At 37.7% G+C, this 18,112-nt stretch overlaps 1 protein-coding gene across 2 annotated transcripts in view; it reads right to left on the minus strand.

The window, feature by feature from the left end:
• Window positions 1–387: 387 nt before the first annotated feature.
• The window catches only part of RNASEH2B (ribonuclease H2 subunit B), a 78,503-nt gene continuing 60,778 nt past the window's right edge, over window positions 388–18,112 (minus strand). Inside the window, exons 10-11 of one of the 2 annotated variants that reach the window (XM_081295612.1) lie at window positions 13,255–13,335; window positions 10,989–11,146 (exon numbers count right to left, since the gene is read on the minus strand). In XM_081295612.1, coding sequence (XP_081151738.1) covers window positions 11,015–11,146; window positions 13,255–13,335 — 213 coding nt within the window. In that variant the 3' untranslated portion in view covers window positions 10,989–11,014. Of the gene's footprint in view, window positions 553–10,988; window positions 11,147–13,254; window positions 13,336–18,112 lie in introns of those variants that run through there. The other variant, XM_081295614.1, reaches the window with a different exon arrangement.

An 18,112-nucleotide genomic window follows, 5' to 3' on the forward strand; every position in this document is an offset into this window, starting at 1 on the left:
AAAATGCACATGTTTAGATATTGTTCTGAACCAAAAGCTGCCAAGTTGGTAAGGAGTAAGGAAAGGTGAGGTTTTGGGTAAGTATTTAAAGAAAGGGTTGAAACCTGGTTTGCTAGTGCTCCTAGTGTAGAATCCAGTGACACACCCAAACATGCTGATCTGACCCAAGTGGAACAAGTCGATGTGGTCAGAGGCCTAAGAATGACCGTGAAAAAGAGTTGTACCCTCAACATTTTGATATGTGATGCACTATACTGGAAAGAGCCACACTGTTATGGGGATAGGCCTGGGCAGAGGTGAGGTGGCTTGAATTCCTCAAATCCACTCTGGGGATGCCTCCATCTTGAGGGCCAATGTCATTGCCTGTTACTGATCAAATAAATGAAGCTTTCATCATTGGTCCCTTAAAATGCATCTATTAGCAATTGGTGGTTTTCTAGAAAGGTGGGAGACAAAGTCTTAGCTCTTGGGGGTGTCTGAAGTTGTACAGGAAGCAGCCAAGCCTCATGTGGAACTGTGTCATTTGCCCCTTTTCACTCTTCGCGCTGCCATCTAAAAGGAAAAGAAAATAGTCACCTGATAACTCGTGCACCATCAGCAATCTCTAGAACAGAGGAGCAAGGCAGACTGGTTTAGTACTGAATTGGTAGCTGTGCATTTTCCCTTCCAAGAGAGGCCCTCAGGTGCAGCACAGGGTTCCCATGGTGACGGGCACTGGTGATCTCATCCTAGGGCTAATATCAGGCTCCCGGACAACTGGCCAAGGAGTACATTTTTTTTTCCTCCCACAGTGTTCAAAGGCATTATAAAATAATGTAAAAAATATAAAATAATGTTAGCATCACCCAAACTTCTGGAGCCCAAACCATCATTTTAGAAAAAAAAAATACATACACATAAAACATAACATGAGCATAAGCTTCTGAGATGAATAATTCTTAAACCATTTTAATCTTTTTGGCTCTTATTTTTCAGATCCTGTTTTAAAAAGAATGAAGCATTACGTAGACTCCAATGTCTAACAAAATAGAGGGACATTGACTTATAGTAGACTTAGAAATCCCTAACGTTTCTCTGAAGAATGTAATTGAACAAGTATAATTACAAAAGTTGTTTTTTTTAATTTCTTTAGTACAATGTTAAAAATAATTCATTGTGGAACTGTAAGTCATGAAAAAAATGTGGATGGAAATCAGATTTCTATGTTATAAGGTGGATAACATACAAAGGCAGCAAAGCCTTCCTTGACTCCCTCTCCCCAGACCCTGTCCTTAACCTGCTCAGCTTTTCCCAGAGCCCCCACACTACCTGATATGCCATCCGACCACCCACCCTGGAACCGAAACTTCGCAGAACAGGGATTTTTGTCTGCCATGTTGACAGCTTCATATTCAGTACCTAGAACATTTGGCGTGTAGCAGGTGCTCCGTGCAAATTCTCAGAGGAATGAAAGGATCTAAGCTTATTCCTTGGCTTCTTTTTTTTTTTCTTTAGCAAGAACTAACAACACAACTTTAATTTTATACACATTCTGATCAAAACCCACGTGTAACGTAACATTCCCTTTATTGTTTATGAAGATGCTCTGATTCCTTGTGTAAATCTCATTGGGTGCCTGCTCCCTTCTCACAAGGGCTTGATTAGAGTCAGACCATCAAAATAACATTTATGAATGAAAGTACAGTAACCGCTAAAAAGCTGACAGCTGAAGGAATGATTGGACATGTAAATGCACCAGCTAAGAACTTAAATTCTGGCTTGCCACTCTGCCAATTCATTAAGAATACAGCTAGAAGATGAAGCAGAATAAATCTGAGTTTTTTCCTTTCTTAAAATGAGATTTGTAATTAGGACAGCCTACTTAAGGATGAATGGCCATAACCTATACAAACAATGGTATGAATAAGAACCTTGGGTAAAAACCAAAAGGAAAGCAGCCTGGGCTTGCAGGGAGCAGGGAGGACGCCCGGGCTCTGGCACCTACAGTCTGGAAGACTTTAACCTGTACAACAAGGGTACCACCCCTTTTCTTGTGTACCTTGAAGAGTTGTAAAGATTAATTTAAATACAGATCAGAGATTGCTGTGAAAGACATAAAATACTGTTGCACATTGCGAGAAAACCTTTTGATTGGTCTGTGGCCCCAAGGAATGCCGAAACCTGAGGAGTTTATAAAGAGGTACAAAAATCAACTCAGTTCTGATTATTCAGACAAGATCAAAGCCACAGGACATCTTCCAACTACACTAAGACAATGCCCGCCTGCCTCCCTGGGCCTGGACTCTCTTCCAAGGGACAGGCTTTGCTGCATCATGCATCTAACTCCCAGGATCTCTGAATTTTGGAGTGATTGGGAGAAATACCCCTTTGTGATACAAGATGGCTAGTCAAATTAGACCGGCTTAAAAACAGGGAAAGAGGGTCAATCCCTAAGCTATATGAAGAAGCTGTCCTTTCAGTCTGGTGTTATGGTTTGGATGAGAGGTGTTCCCCAAAAGCTCACTCGTGAGACAATGCAAGAAGGTGTAGGAGAAATGATTGGGTTATAGGAGTCTTAACCTAATCAGTGAATTAATCCCTGGTGGGATTAACTGAGTGGTAACTGGAGGCAGGTGGGGTGTGGCTGGAGGAAGTGGTTCATGGAGGGCATGGCTATGTATCTGGCAAATGGAGTCTCTCTGCTTTCGGATCACCGTGTGAGCTGCTTCCCCCTGCCACACTCTTGCTCCATGATGTTCAGCCTCATGTCCAGCCCTGAGGAATGGAGTTGGCCTTCTATGGATTAAGACCTCTGAAACTGTGAGTTCTCAAATAAACCTTTCCTGCCCTACAATTGTTCTGGTCGGGCCTTTTAGTCACAGGAGTGAAAAAGTTGACTAAAACATCTAGTGATGACGGACTTCCTAGGATGTGGCAGCCATCTAGGGAAAGGCCTCTAGGGAAAGGGAGTTTGGGGTGTTGGAAAGTCCGACAGTCAGAGGTCCCAAGTTCAAGTTCTGGCTCCTTATTTGTTAGCTGAGTGATCTTGGGCACATAAGTTGGTCTCACCTTGTTCGACTGTAAAATGGGAGAGAGAATACCACTTGTGCCATGTTTCTATATGGATTAAGCACATAAAATCCTAGGAAAGGTGCTTTAAAAATTACAAAGCACTTTGCTAGACTTTGTGATTACTTTCCAGTAATTGTGCTCTTTGGAAACTGAAGGCAAGAAAAATAAACACACAGAGACTATAATGGTCAGTATTTGGTGTATTCCCTTCAGACTTTCTTCCAGGAAAACAGATGATCTTTCCAAGGGGCTTAGGGAAGTGCTTCGTGCACTGTCCCATCTCATGAATGCTCATTCTAAAAGCACCTACCTCCCAGGTGAGAAGGAAATGAGGCACCCCAAGAACCAGCAATTGTAGGAAAGGTCATAAGATGACTTTGTGAGTTAATACCATGTCACAGAGCAGGTGGCTGCAGGCCAGCAATACCAGTGATTTGGCCAAAGCTCAGAGTTAAGGCAGGATGGAGACTCAACTAGGAACAATTCAGCTACTTTAAATTCACCAGTCCTTTTGGTACTGAAACATGGTGTTGCTCATTTAAAGTCTCCTTTTCACTTCATTTACCCTTAAGATTTAAGATATGTGTACTGTTGTCACAAGTCGGAATAAAACATTACATTTAGTAAGTAAATGGACATGTCTATGGACCTACTTCCAGATTGCCTTCATGTCCTATGAAGGTTCCCTCCAAAACCATACATAATGTCTACATGTAGACAATATGAAATAGAACAGAAACAACGAGGGACAAATTTCTCTTGACATCTGCCTTTAGCCAACAGAGAAGAATCTCCCTGGGAGTGTGGAATCAAATTATAAACCTTGAAAGATCAAAAGAGCTGAGGACTGAGAATACAAGGAAAAATTAAATTGAAGATATTAGAGACACACAAAAGGAAAGAGTGTAGGTAATCTGGGATCAGTTTCAAAAACATGTATGGTCTGATGAAAACAACAGAAGCCCTGGTGTGTGTGTGCAAGTGGTTTTATAGTTTGCAGAATTTTTTTGAAGCTTTCCCAAACTAATAATAATAATAATAATAATAATAATAATAATAATAAATGATGCAAGAAAAAAAAAGGGGCCAAAGAACTTGAGTAAGCTAAAGTATCCTAGTGTTTGGTATAAAAAGTACAAAATGACTCTTATTTGAAATTCCTTTAAAAGTTTGAAAGAAGGGTAGGTTATACATGTATGTGCACAGGTGTACATGTATGGTAGATTCATACTACCCACACACGCTTTCATATAAGCCCAGATTGGTTTATTCTTAATATTATTTCCCCATGTGGCACCTGGCCTGTGTAACATCTTTCGTTTTTCATTTTTCAAGCATTATCCAACTCTTGATTAATGTTGCACATTGCAGTTAAGATCAGAATCCTCATCTTGGTGTCAGAGGTTGCTATGGTTTAGTTGGGAGGTGTGCCCACAAAGCTCCTGTGTTCATGTTCAGAGGTAAAATGATGAAATCATGACAGCTGTAAGCTAATTGGTGATTAATTCAGTTGATGGACTAATAATTTGAAAGGACTACTGTAGAGGGTGCCAACTGTAGGCAGGCAGGGTGTGCAGGCAGGATGTGCCTCGAAGTAGGTCATTGGGGACAGGTCCTTTTGGATTACATCTTGTCCGTCTGGCTCCTCCCTCTCTTTCTGCTTCTGGGCTGCCATGAGCTGAGCAGCATTTCTCCGCCATGCCCTTCTGCCATGGGGTTCTACCTCACCTTGGGCTCACAGCGATGAAGGTGGCCAACCATGGATTAAGACTTCTGAAACCATGAGTCAAAATACAGTTTTGCTGTCCTAAGTTGTTCCTGTCAGGTATTTTGCTCACAGAAATGAAAAGCGGACTAACACAAAGGTGAAGTCAAATATGCAAGAAAACAAAGTTGCTTATTTCCCAAATTCCCATTTAATTTGTGGCTAAGCCATGATGTAAGCTCCTGTTTAAAACTCCTGGGGAGACAAGGATTTTATAAACTCACATATATTCTCAAACTGTAATAAATGAGGTGGTGGGCTCGATAGAAATCTCTAAATGCTACGTGAAAGCAAATTTATTAGCATTGGCAGTCACACATGGATATAATGTCTTGGCTGCAGGTCTTGAGAATTAAAATGACTGTAGCAAGTGTTGTCTAATTCACAGCTCTTGATCCAGAGAGATTAATGATTCTATTTCACTTAATGACCAGAATCATTAGCATACAACTTTAAGGCCAATGTAAGTTTTGCATGAATTTATGAATACGTCATCCTTGGACTTCAAATACTAGAGCACCACAGAAAACCCATTCACAGTATGAACCCCGAAGTTCAAGTTTCAGCCAGAAAGCTGTTGAGAACTTCAATGTACTGCAGAATACTTGCCTGGGTATTCAGTGATGAATTCAGCAGCAGGTTAATCCCTTATGCAACACCCACCTCTGTCTGCTATCCCCAGCTGAGTGTGTATTTGTGCAGTAGTCAGGCAGGGGTCTCTGGAGAGAGGAAGGCAGGAAAATGGGATGGAGGGTGTCTGAGTAGAAGCATGGCGGAGGCAGGCAAGGAGGGTTAGGGTTGCTTCTCTGATTTTGGGGTGATAATGACAAGACAGAACAAATCACGTGAAGAGCTGGAGAAGAGATAGAAAGAAATTAGTCATACAAAGGTACCAGTGTGTGTGTGTGTATGTGGGGGGGAGTGTGGTGTATTCAAGACCAAAACAAAGGGCAGAAAATAGCTTAGGTGCTCTGAAGGGCCACAGTGGATAAAGATCTTGACTTTGTCCCTTAGGAAAAAAAACAGTCCTCTCAACTAGTGAGGGTACTGGTTAGGTTGTTCAATCGTCTGCTTATCGTATATGTGCCTAGCATTGTGAAACATGCAAACTTGAATAGTCCCTGCTGCTAGGAGCTGACCTCCAATAAGGATGATAATGCAAATGTTTCAGTGGCCTTTCCTTTTGTCCTTTGCTCTCTGGGTTGGTGTCACTATTCTGGCTCCTATCACACCTCGTTCTGCCACCATAGGGATTAAACGAGTTATTACGTGCAAAGTGTGTAGATCAGTGCCAAGCACATCAATGTTATCCAGTGTCTGTTCTTATTGGTTGTTAGTAGTGCTATGAAATGATTACATGAGAAACAGCATATTAGCACAGTTCCTAACTATCTAAAAAACTGAGGATCATTTTTACAAAATAACCAATCAATATTCTCAAAAGTGTCAAGGTCACTGAAAGACAAAGAAATATTAAAAGACTCTCATAAATCAGAAAATACTGAGGAGATATGACAACTAAATACACTTTGAGATCACGGATTGGATTCTGGAACAAACAAGTGACATTAGTATAAAGATAGGTGAAATTCCAATAAGGTCATGAGTTAGCTAATAGTATAATTGTAAATTCCCTGGTTTTGATAATTGTACTGTAGTTATGTAAAGGGTTAATACTGGGGGAAGCCTAGGGGAGGGTAGACTCTCTTTAGTATTCTTGCAACTTTTCTATAAGTCTAAAGTTATTTCAAAGTAAAAAATAATAATAAAGGGAGAGAAAGAAACAAATCAACACAGAAATGACCAACTAACAGACATCTATGTAGCTACCTAAAAAGCTATAAAATATCTAAAGGAAAACACAAATATATGTGCAGAAAAGTGAGAAGACATAAAAAAAGGTCCAAATAGAACAACTAGGACCAAAAATTATAATATTTGAAATAAAAATTCACTACTGGAGGTTAATGGAAGATGAAATCCTATATCCAAAATAAACTTGAAAATACATTAAGAGAAATTGCTGTCTACAAATGGAAGAAGGAAAAAAAAATCAGAAGTTCCATGTCAGGGCTGCTATCAAGAGGCCCAGTATACATGTAACTGGGGTCCCAGAAACCGAGGAAGTGGAGAGGAAGGAGGGAAAATAACTGAAAAATATCTGAAGAAATGTTGGCCAGAAGTTTTCCAAATTCGTTGAAAACTATAAACTCAAAGATACAAGAAGCTTAACTGACTCCCAAAGAATATCAAGAAAACCATACCAACATGCTGGAAACTATTAGGATACATTATAGGAAGTAGGAGAAATGTAAGAATTAAAACAGATGTCTTATCAGACATGATGCAAGCCAGAAGAAAATGGTTCTTCAAATGGATAAAAGGAATTGGTAAGCTTTGCTTGAGCTAATGAAGAAAACCAAAAAGACACAAATGACAAATATCAGGTATGAAAAAAGAAACATCGTTATAGAAATGCAAACAGTAAGAGGATAATATAAAATATGCTCTTACTGTTACTATGACAATATTTATGCCAAGAAATTTGACAACTGACATGAAATATAGACATTTCTTAAAACATATAAATTACCAAAACTGGCGCAAGAAAAAGGAGAAGACTGGAATAGCTCTATTTTGACTACAAAAATTGGAATAGTAATTAAAAACTTTCCCAGAAAGAAAATTACTGGCCCGATCAGCTTTGAAACAGCTTCTTCCTCTAACAACTGCTCCTATAAACCGGACAAATTTGAAACAGTACTAATCATTGTCCTGCTAATCTGTTCTTCATTTCTGCATCTTAGCTTCCAACAAGTTTTCATGATAAGAACAAAAGCAGAATGCACCCCAAAGCCCTGGCCCCTGCAGCCAAAAGGATGCCACTGAGATCCAAAGAACCCGAATTACAACATACCTCTGGCTCATAAGACTAACTGAATATACACGTGCAAGTCTCTCCCGACACTCTCCACACTCCCCCGACTACTTATATTCTTCCCCTATTTAATCGGACCCTCAGTACCATCTTCACAAGTTAATTCTGCTCAACACATAAGGTAAGAAACAAAATGAATCTCACACAATGTCTTCAAAAGATAGGTTATGTAAAGGTATTTCCCCACTCATTTTATAAGGCTGGTTTTACTGATATCAAAATCAAATAAAATCATTACAACCAATACAAAGCAATATTTATTAACCATACAAACCAATGTTTATTAACAGAAGATATAAAAATCCATAACAAAATATTAGTAATAAAAACCCAACTGTTAATGAAAAGAATAGTGCACTATCACCAAATAGGGTCTAGTCTAGGAATGCAAGGTTAGTTTAACAATAAACAATCATTATGGGGCTGGGGTTGTGGCTCAGCGGTAGAGCACTCGCCTAGCACGTGTAAGGCCCTGTGTTTGATCCTTAGCACCGCAAAAAAATAAATAAAATAAAGGTATTGTGTCCAACTACAACTAAAAAATAAATTTAAAAAATCATTATAATTCAAATATTAAAAGGTACTCCTTTATTAAAGGAAAACTGCCAGGCAGGGTGGCACATGACTATAATCCCAGCAATTTGGGAGGCTGAAGCGGGATGATCACACGTTCGAGGTTAGCCTCAGCAACTTACAAGGCCTTAAACAACTTAGTGAGAACCTGTCTCAAAATAAAAAATTAAAAGGGCTGAGGATATGGCTCAGTAGTAACCACCCCCATTCAATCCCTAGTACCAAAAAGGGGAAAATTCTGATCATCTCAACAGATATGAAAATTATTTGACAAAAATCAATAACTATTTATGATACAAACTCTCACAGTAGTAGAAATAGAAAAAAGCTTCTTTTCCCTGATAAAGTGAATCTACAAACTATCACACATATACATAGCTGTTGATAAACTGCTCTAGAAATGTTGATATGAGTACACTGTTATATATGTACGCATGCACACACACACTTTCTGGCTTTGGACACTAAGCAATGTTGTACCAGTAATGGCACAGCTACTGCCACGATGTTGGTTTCTAAACACCATTCTCCAATTAAAGGAATAGGGCTCCTTGGAAAAAAGGCTGATTCAGGCTTTGGATAGGGAAAGTGCAAAAAGAGCCTGGAATTCCCTGCTGCAGAAATAAGAAAGTACTAAAGAACAATAAAAAGATTAAAAAGATGTAGGAGCAAGCTTAAAGGGTCTCCTTCTAGCCATTTTGGAACAATTTGAGCATCAAAATTACAACTACTACTAGTACTACTACTACTATAACTCCCTAGATAAAATTAAAATCTAAAAATTCATATTGATATAAAATCATTAGTGAATAAATAAGTGGAGAAGGGAAGGCTCTTCATTACCAAAGGATGCCAACCAGTGCAGAAGACACGCTAGAGTTAGAAAAATCATTGGTAGATCCTAAAAATAGTGAGTCAACATTTGATGTAGAATAGGATATTTAAGAGTTTCAGGATATTTACCCCCAAATACTAATTAATTACAAACATAATCAATAATAATTTACAGTGAATAAGCTTATGCACACCATTCTGAGTGAGGAAGTCAACAAGATTGGTATGGGGCAAACTGTGACTCCTGATAGTACAGTAAGAAAGACACACACTCCTTCTGTGGGTGTCTCAAGTGTATAGTTTGGATTTAATCAAGAGGAAAGTTAGACAACCCCAAAGTGAGAAATATTATACCAAAAAAAGTGGCTTGTATTCTTAAAAAATGTCAAATAAGACAAAGGAACAGGTAAGAAATTCTTCCTGTTTAAAGAAAGCTACAGTAAACAACAATAAAAAAAAAAAGACTCCAGTCAGTGCTAGACAATTTTACCTCTGATAATCTTTTCAGAAATAGAAACAACCACCATGGAAATTGTCAAAAGATTAAGAATGGAACCATCTAACCAAGTGGCTAAAACACTTCTCGAAATCTTTGCATAACAATTAAAACCAGCATCCTTGAGAGACACATGCATACCCATGTTTATCACAGCACAATTCACACTAGCCAAGTATGGAATCAATCTAGGTGTCCGCCAACAGATGACTGGACAAAGAAAATGTGGTGCTTATAACACAAAGGAGAGTTATTTGGTTAAAGAAACACAATTATGTCATTTTCAGGAAGAAGGTTGGAACTGGAGAGCATTATATTAAGCAAAATTATATTAAGCCAGATACAGAAAGCCAAGGGTCATGTTTTCTCTCATATATGGAAGCTTGAGATAAAATTGTAAAAAAAAAGGAGATCTTATGAAAATAGAGTAGATAGAGGCAGGGGCTCAGGGGAAGAGACGAGGAGAGGAAAGGGGAGTTAGTAGGGAATTAACCTGATCAGATTATATGTATGTACAAATGTCCCATCCACCATTTGTTAGAGTGCAAATTTCTGACAACTTTTTTGGAATATATTTCCATAAGTATATATTTGAAAAACTTATTTTTGAACCAGTAAACTCACATCTAAAAATCTATTCTAAGGAAGCAATAAAATATCTAAACAAATATTTACATACAATCTGATTCTTCAAAACATGAACATATGTAAAGAAATGTAAGGATATTTATTAAATAATCAAATGTTGAATAATTAAAAAGGATATTGTCATTTAAAAATCATATTTGTGAAAAATACCTAGTAGCCTGGGAAAAATCTCACAAAATTATGTTACAAAAATTGAGGTTATAGGGGCTGGGGTTGTAGCTCAGCGGTAGAGGGCTTGCCTTGCACATGTCAGGACCTGGATTTGATCCTCAGCACAACATAAAAATAAATAAGTAAGTAAAAATAAAAAAGTAGCAATTTACCTGACAGTTTTGTTAGCTAGTTTCTCTCAGGATACTGAAAACCATGTTGTTAAAGCTACTGTGTAGCAAAATTAAATAAAATAACAACAACTCAAATATTGTCATAGGTCAGTTAGCAGAGGGCACTGTGATGCTACATGTTAAATTCTGTTCACTTGATTACTTTTTCAAAGACACCAAAGGCCACTGTCATGAAACCACACAATAACTTTCCCGTATTTTGTTCAGAGACACAAATATCAAATCCTAAAAAATGTTCAAGAGAACCTGAACATTGCCATGTTTCTCCAAAAGGTGGTAATCAAGGGTCAGGAAGTACCGAGGCATGGAGGAAGAATGAAAATGGAACACATAAAAAGAAAAGATGCTTTTTGCTTTATTAGGCTTTATTTTTTAGAGTTTTGAAGGTTTCCAATTTTTTTAGAATTTTTTGCACCAAAAAAGGCATCAATACTTTTCATTCCACTCTTGTCAACTTTAGCCAAAGCCTTCTGAGCTGCAGTCATTTTGCTTGTTTTCTGTTTTTGAAAATAAGAGAGAAATATATGTTATGAATATAACATTAGTAATTCATGCATGCAAATCAGACAATATTGTGTATGTCTCAAGGTTCGTCAAGGGAGGAAAGCTCTGCTATTAACATGCTTCCCAAGAGAATGAATAAAATTCGGATATCTATTCATAATTCAGACACAGAATATGTTAAGATAAGATTGCTGCCTTCTAAGGAGTGGACGGTTACAGCCAATGATCTACTGCAAGGGGAATAATTCTGGAGGGTGCATTAGTGCAATAACACAAACAATAGAACTGACACAGGCAGAGATTGTCAGAGGAAGGAATTACAGCCTTATATTACCACACGATGAATAATTCACATCAGCTTACCATCTGATTTTATTCATTTGCTCTATGGGAAACCAAGCACAATCTATTATATTCAAAAGATGACCTGTATTACAAAACATCCACTGGTCTTCAACTAGTACTGAAAAGTACTTCTTCAACAAAGAAATACTCTCCAAAAAGCTGACTCCAAATAACTCTGCCCTTTAAATTTTTCTCTCTTTCGTGGTTACTGTATTGTTCTCCCCTTTCACCTGAACTATGTCCTTTAAAAAGCACTAGAAGATGGTAAATAGCAGCTGATTTTACTGCAATGCATCAAAACTTGTTGAAAAGAAGTATAAATAATGGGAACCAGTAAAGAAAAAAAAAATCGTCTATCTCCCTGGAACTGTAAGATAAGTTCAAAGGCACAGCATATGATCCTGCAATCTGGCTTCCCACATTCTATCACACATCACATAGGAGGCTTAATTCTTGACTGGATAGTGAAAAGTGGCCATCTCATCCAGACAAGTTGTTCTGGGTATTTATGCCTTAATAAGCGACACATAAACTCTAAGGGGACTATCCACTGTTAAAATCTAAATGAAAGTTAAACATAGAAACAATAGGGAAAAGGAAACATACATTCTTCAGAAAAAACTTAAAACAACTAAAAAATCAAATGAAAAGGTTAAAAACATTCTGGAAAATTTATCTGTACCCTGTGTCATAAAAAGTGTTAATAATCTCAATTTAGAATAAGTTCTTACAAATCAACAGAAAACATTATTATTCCAACATGAAAACAGGAAAGGGACACAACTGACCTTTGCAAAAATTGTAAATTAACGATAAATAATTGGGAAAACAAGTCTTTCCAGTTAAAGAAACTTGAAAGGCAAATATTTTCAAAATAAAAATAATGCTATCCAGAATGCTAGATAAACAGTCATTGGCAACCATGTTTGGGATTACAGATTTTTGTTACATCATCTTTAGAAAACAATTTAGCTATATATTTTATGAAAGAGTTCATGTTCTCTAAGCATTTACTCTTAGTTTTAAATTGTGTCTCATAAAATAAACTGATATAGACTGTAAATGTCTATCACTTCATTAAAACAAACAAAACCCCTGAAATTTAAAAGCCAGAAGTAACCCATAAATACAAGACCAGGGGATGGATTACATTATATTCCATATGATGAAGTAAATTAACACTCATGATTGGATATGAAAGGATGATCAAAACTTCAAAGAGTGTTTAATGATATGTGAACATTTTCACAACACAATGATAAATGAAAAGGGCAGAACCAAAAACTATGTAAGCACTATAATGCCAATTTTAAAAGCTACATATTATTTATAATGCATGTGTCAGATAAAACTTAGTACGAGATGTTACCCAAATAACATTTATGGGTAAATGCTGAATGGTCGAGTTATTAAAAATTTTTGTTATCATAATTTCTGGGAAGATTCTGGGCAGTAAGATTGACCAAAAATTTACCTGTAGAGGCTTCTTCCCTTACCACCCATCGCTCTATGAACACATGGCTAAGTGTAGGCACATTCTTGCCAAGCATATTGCTCTTCTCTGTTTTGTAAAAAGTTTAAATTGCTTAACATTTTCATTGTCATGCACAATTTTGAATACATTAAGCCACAGAGATGCAAATTAATAATTTTCCATATTCAAAAACTAATCACAATCAAGTGTGCAATTGTTTCTGATGTCTATACAGGTCACCCATTGCAAATGTATAATATGTCACTACACCTGGACACGTACCTTTTCAGTCTTGAAATCTTTTGTGTTAAACTTAGTGTAATCTTCTTTTGCTTCTACAGGCTCATTTGATAACTTTAGTTTCTGCAATGTTAGAGCAGTGAAGTGGTGTCAAATGTCACCTTGCCACTTATATGATGCATTAAAAACAAACAAATGTGCAATTTGGACTCACACTGGACAAATGGAGCACAGACCTGGCAATGGATTTGCTTTTTACAAACTCCCTACATTTTGACAACTATCTAGTGAACTAAGCCACGTACCACTTCCAAGTAGCAGCTGGGGTGATGGGATTAGGTAGATACAAGACTCAATCTCTCATCCTGTGTAGCAATAGAAGCGAACTCTCATTTTGTGTGTGTCAGGTACAGTAAGAACCTAGGTGGCATAAGACTTCAAGGACAGTCTGGGGCTAAACACAATGCATGGATGTCAAAGACAAGAATTCCTTTAAAATGGATCAGACATCCAATTGTAACTAGGCTTCCGTCACCTCCTAGGCTGATTAATATCCACTGAGGAATACAGGAGCAATATTATTCTATTATTACCACAGTTGCATAGCTTTATCTCCTTACTTCCTTTCAATTTAATTATCTTATCCGAACAAGAACAACTGAAGAACAAGAAGCAGGAGAGGGAAGCGAAATGAATAGCTTAAGAGTCTAGTAGAGGACGTGGGTTGCGATTTCTATTTTTATACAAGTGTTCTTCCCATTAGGTCCAATGCAGCTAAGTTGAACCTTCCCTAAATATTTTTGCCTTTCACATGGGTGTTTTGCAGCAATGCATGTGAAAATTCTGTCAGGAGCTAGACTGTGACCTTAATGACCATTAAAAAAAAAAAGAAGAAAAGAAAGCATGTCATGCTTATGGTAAAAGGTGCAAAGGTGGGCAGACGAGTCATGTTTGACATGGTAGATTGACTGTACAAGACCCTGCATGTCTTCAAGCTCTTTGTGGAGATATCATGTGGGTACAAGCCAACATGGTTCTCCCCTAGGTAAACAGACTTATCATTAGCTTCATTCTTCACACCCCTGCTTTTCCTAAGCAATGAACTGTATTAGTTAGTTTAGTGCTAACATATGCTACCACATGAACCACACAGGGAGGTAAAACTAAACAAAATTTCTAAATTCTTTGCTGTATGTGATCAGATGAGCATCCTGAGACTATATCACATATTGTGGGAAAATCTTCTCTTGACCACACAGCAACCTATAGCAAATCAGCTATCAAAAGCAAGACCACTGATTCTCAGCAGAAGGAAGAACAGGAACAAAGACCCTGAGGGGACTCAGCAAATGACAGACTTGAGGGACCCAGTGAACAGTGGCTGCTTTTGAGATTGCAGCTGCAGGATGAGGTGGGAGAGCTGAGGGAAACCCGAGGTGCAACCAGTGAGTCAGCAGTCACCAGGTGAAACCCAGAAATACTGGTTCTTGGAATAAGAGGATTGATCAAAGAAACGGTGTGCACAAGGGAGGAGAGCTCCTCTCTGTCGAGCTGAAGCAAACCCTCATGATTCAAAAAATGCAGACTCAGGCAAACATGGAGTCTTGGCAGAAAGGAGATTTTGAGTCTGCAAAGGGAGCTAGTATGGGAATGGGGTTGCCCCAGAATTTCAGTGACAACTGGGAAAGGGGCTTCATTGTCCAGATGAACTATGCCAGAGATCACAACTTCTGTGTTTTTTTTCTTTCTGTCTTCAAAACCCAATGGCTTTTCTTTCACTGGGTCAGCGGGCACCTACCTTGAGTCTCAAGCTGGGATCAGGAGGGAGACTGTGGCACTGACCTGCTGATAGCTCTGAGAAGCACAAGGTGGAGCAGCGTTCCCTTTGAAATTGGTGTCTAAGCTGGGTGACAAGAGGCAAACCGGTGGGGTGTGGATTGGGGATGAGATTCAGAATGGAAGAGATGAGACTGGGTCTGGTGAAAAGCTTGCTGCTTACAGCACACCCCAGTACCCCCAAAGTCACCACTGTGAGCTGGACACTTCACACACACACACACACACACACACACACACACACACACACACTTTGAGACATTCAGGATGTGTAGTGCCAGATAATCCAGATCAGTTCACACACATACTGTAGCCAAGTCCATCCTTTCCTCTGATACAAAAACCAGGGCTACATGAATTTAGCTCTGAGCAGATCTCGTTTCCTCAATGCTTGCTTTGGTGGGCAAGGAGAGGCAGAACCCAGCATACAGGTTTGGCCTCCTTGAGCCAGAGTTGAGAAGGAATCAACTGAATGGCCAATGGGAACTGTGTGAAATTTTAATCTTTTTTATATTTATTTTTGCATTCACTTTCTTGGTCAATTTTGTTGTTATACATCATTGGGTTTTTATAGTTCTAACTTTAAATATTTTTATCAATGAATTAGATTTGTTCTCAATCTCTTTTCTTCTTTATCATTTTAATTTTCTTCCTTTTTCTTTTTTCTTTCTTTCTCTCATTTCTTCTTTTCATCCCCATTTTTAATTGTTCTTTTTAGATATACCTGACAATAGAGTGTATTTTCACATATGATATATGCATGGAGTATATCCTAATTAGGATCCCATTCTTGTGGTTGCACATGATGTGGGGAGTCACTGTGGTGTATTCATATATGAACATTGAAAAGTAATGTCTGATTCATTCCATTGTCTTCCTATTCCCTTTGAAACTGGTGGTCTAAGCTTCATAATTAGGGACAAACAGGTTGGGTGTGTATTTGGGATGGGAATCAGAACAAGAGAGATGAGATTGAGTCTGGTAAAAAGTTTGCTTTTCTTCATTAACCTTTGTCTAATCCACTGAACTTGAAGTCCCTCCCCCCACCCCCACTGTGAGTTAGCATCCATATATCAAAGAGAACATTCAACATTTGTTTTTTGGGGACTTGCTATTCACTTAGCATGATAGTCTCTAGATCCATCCATTTACTGGTAAAAGTCATTTTTTTTGTAATTGAGTAATATTCCATTATATAGGGTATTCCACATTTTCTTTACCCAATCATCTGTTAAAGGGCACCTAGGTTAGTTCTATAGCTTAGCTATTACAAATTGAGCTGCTATAAACGTTGATGTGGATGTGTCACTGAAGTATGCTGATTTTAAATTCTTTGGATCTATACCAAGGAGTGGTATAACTTGGTCAAATAGGTGGTTCCATTCCCAGTTTTTTGAGGAATCTCCATACTGCTTTCTTCCCATAACGGTTGTACCAATTTCCAGTCCCACCAGCAATGTATGAGTATACTCTTTCCCCCACATCCTCACCAGCATTTATTGCTGTTTGTATTCTTGACTAATGCCATTCTGTCTGAAGTGACATGAAATCTCAGTACAGTTTTATTTTACATTTTTTTACTTGCTAGAGATGTTGAAACTTTTTTTCATAAATTGTTGTCCATTAGTATTTCTTCGGTAAAGTACCTCTTCAGTTTATTTGTCCATTAATTGATTGGGTTATTTGTGGGGTTTTTTGGTGGTAAGTTTTAGAATTCTTAATATATAGACATTAATGTTCTGAGGGATAGGTGGCAAAGATTTTCTCCCATTCTATAGGTTCTCTCTGCACACTCTTGATTGTTTCCTTTGCTGTGAATAAGTTTTCTAGTTTGATACCATCCCATTTACTGATTCTTTACTTCTTGAGCTTTAGGAGTCTTGTTGAGGAAGTCAGTTCCTATGTCAACATAACAGAATATTGGGCCTACATTTTCTTTAGTAGGTTCAGTGTCTCTGATCTAATGCTTATGTCCTTGATCCACTTTGAGTTTTGTACAGGATGAGAGAGAGAGAGGTTAAATTTCATTCTGTTTCATGGATTTCCACTTTTTCCAGCACCATTTGTTAAAGAGGCTATCTTTTTTCCAATGTATGTTTATGGTGCCTTTGTCTAATATGATACCTGAATTTATGTATATAGGTTTGTCTCTGCCTTCTATTCTGTTCCACTGATCTTCATGTATGTTTTTGTGTGTGTGTGTGTGTGTGTGTGTGCAAAATCATGCTGTTTTGGCTACTATAGCTCTGTAGTATAATTTAAGGTCTGGTATTGTGATGTCTTCTGTTTCACTTTTCTTGCTAAGGATTGCTTTCACTATTCTGGGCCTCTTTCTAAATGAATTTCATGACTGCCTTTTTTATTTCTATGAAGAACATCATTGGAATTTTATAGGAATTGCATTAAATCTATATAGCACTTTTGGTAGTATGGCCATTTTGACAATATTTATTCTAACCACAAATATGGGAGATCTTTCCATCTTCTAAGGTCTTAATTTCTTTCTTTACTTTTAATAGTGGTCTTTCACCTCTTTTGCTAGATAGATTCCCAAATATTTTATTTTCTGAAGCTATTGTGAATGGGATAGTTTTCCTAAATTCTCTTTTGGTTGATTCATCATTGGTAGAGGAATGCAATTGACTTATAGGTGTTAATCTTATATTCTGCTACATTTGTTTCTGAGTTCTAGGAAGTTTTGGGGTAGAGTTTTTTGGGTCTTCTAAATATAGGATCATGTTGTGGGCAAACAGGGATAGTTTGAGCTCTCCTTTTCCTATTTGTATTTCTTTAATTTCTTTTGTCTAATTTTTCTGGCTTGAGTTTCAAGGACTATGTTGAATAGAAGTGGTGAAAGAGGGCATCCCTGTCTTGTTCTAGTTTTTAGAAGGAATGCTTTAAACTTTTTTCCATTTAGAAATATGTTAGCCTTGGGTTTAATGTATATACCTTTTACAATGTTGAAATATATTCCTACTATACCTAGTTTTTCTAGTGTTTTGAACATAAATTGATGTTGTATTTGTTAAATGCTTTTCTATTGAGATAATTGTGTGATCCTTGT

Source organism: Spermophilus citellus (assembly GCF_964194105.1).
Source record: "Spermophilus citellus genome assembly, chromosome: 1".
In the NCBI taxonomy this organism is placed as follows: Eukaryota; Metazoa; Chordata; class Mammalia; order Rodentia; family Sciuridae; genus Spermophilus; species Spermophilus citellus.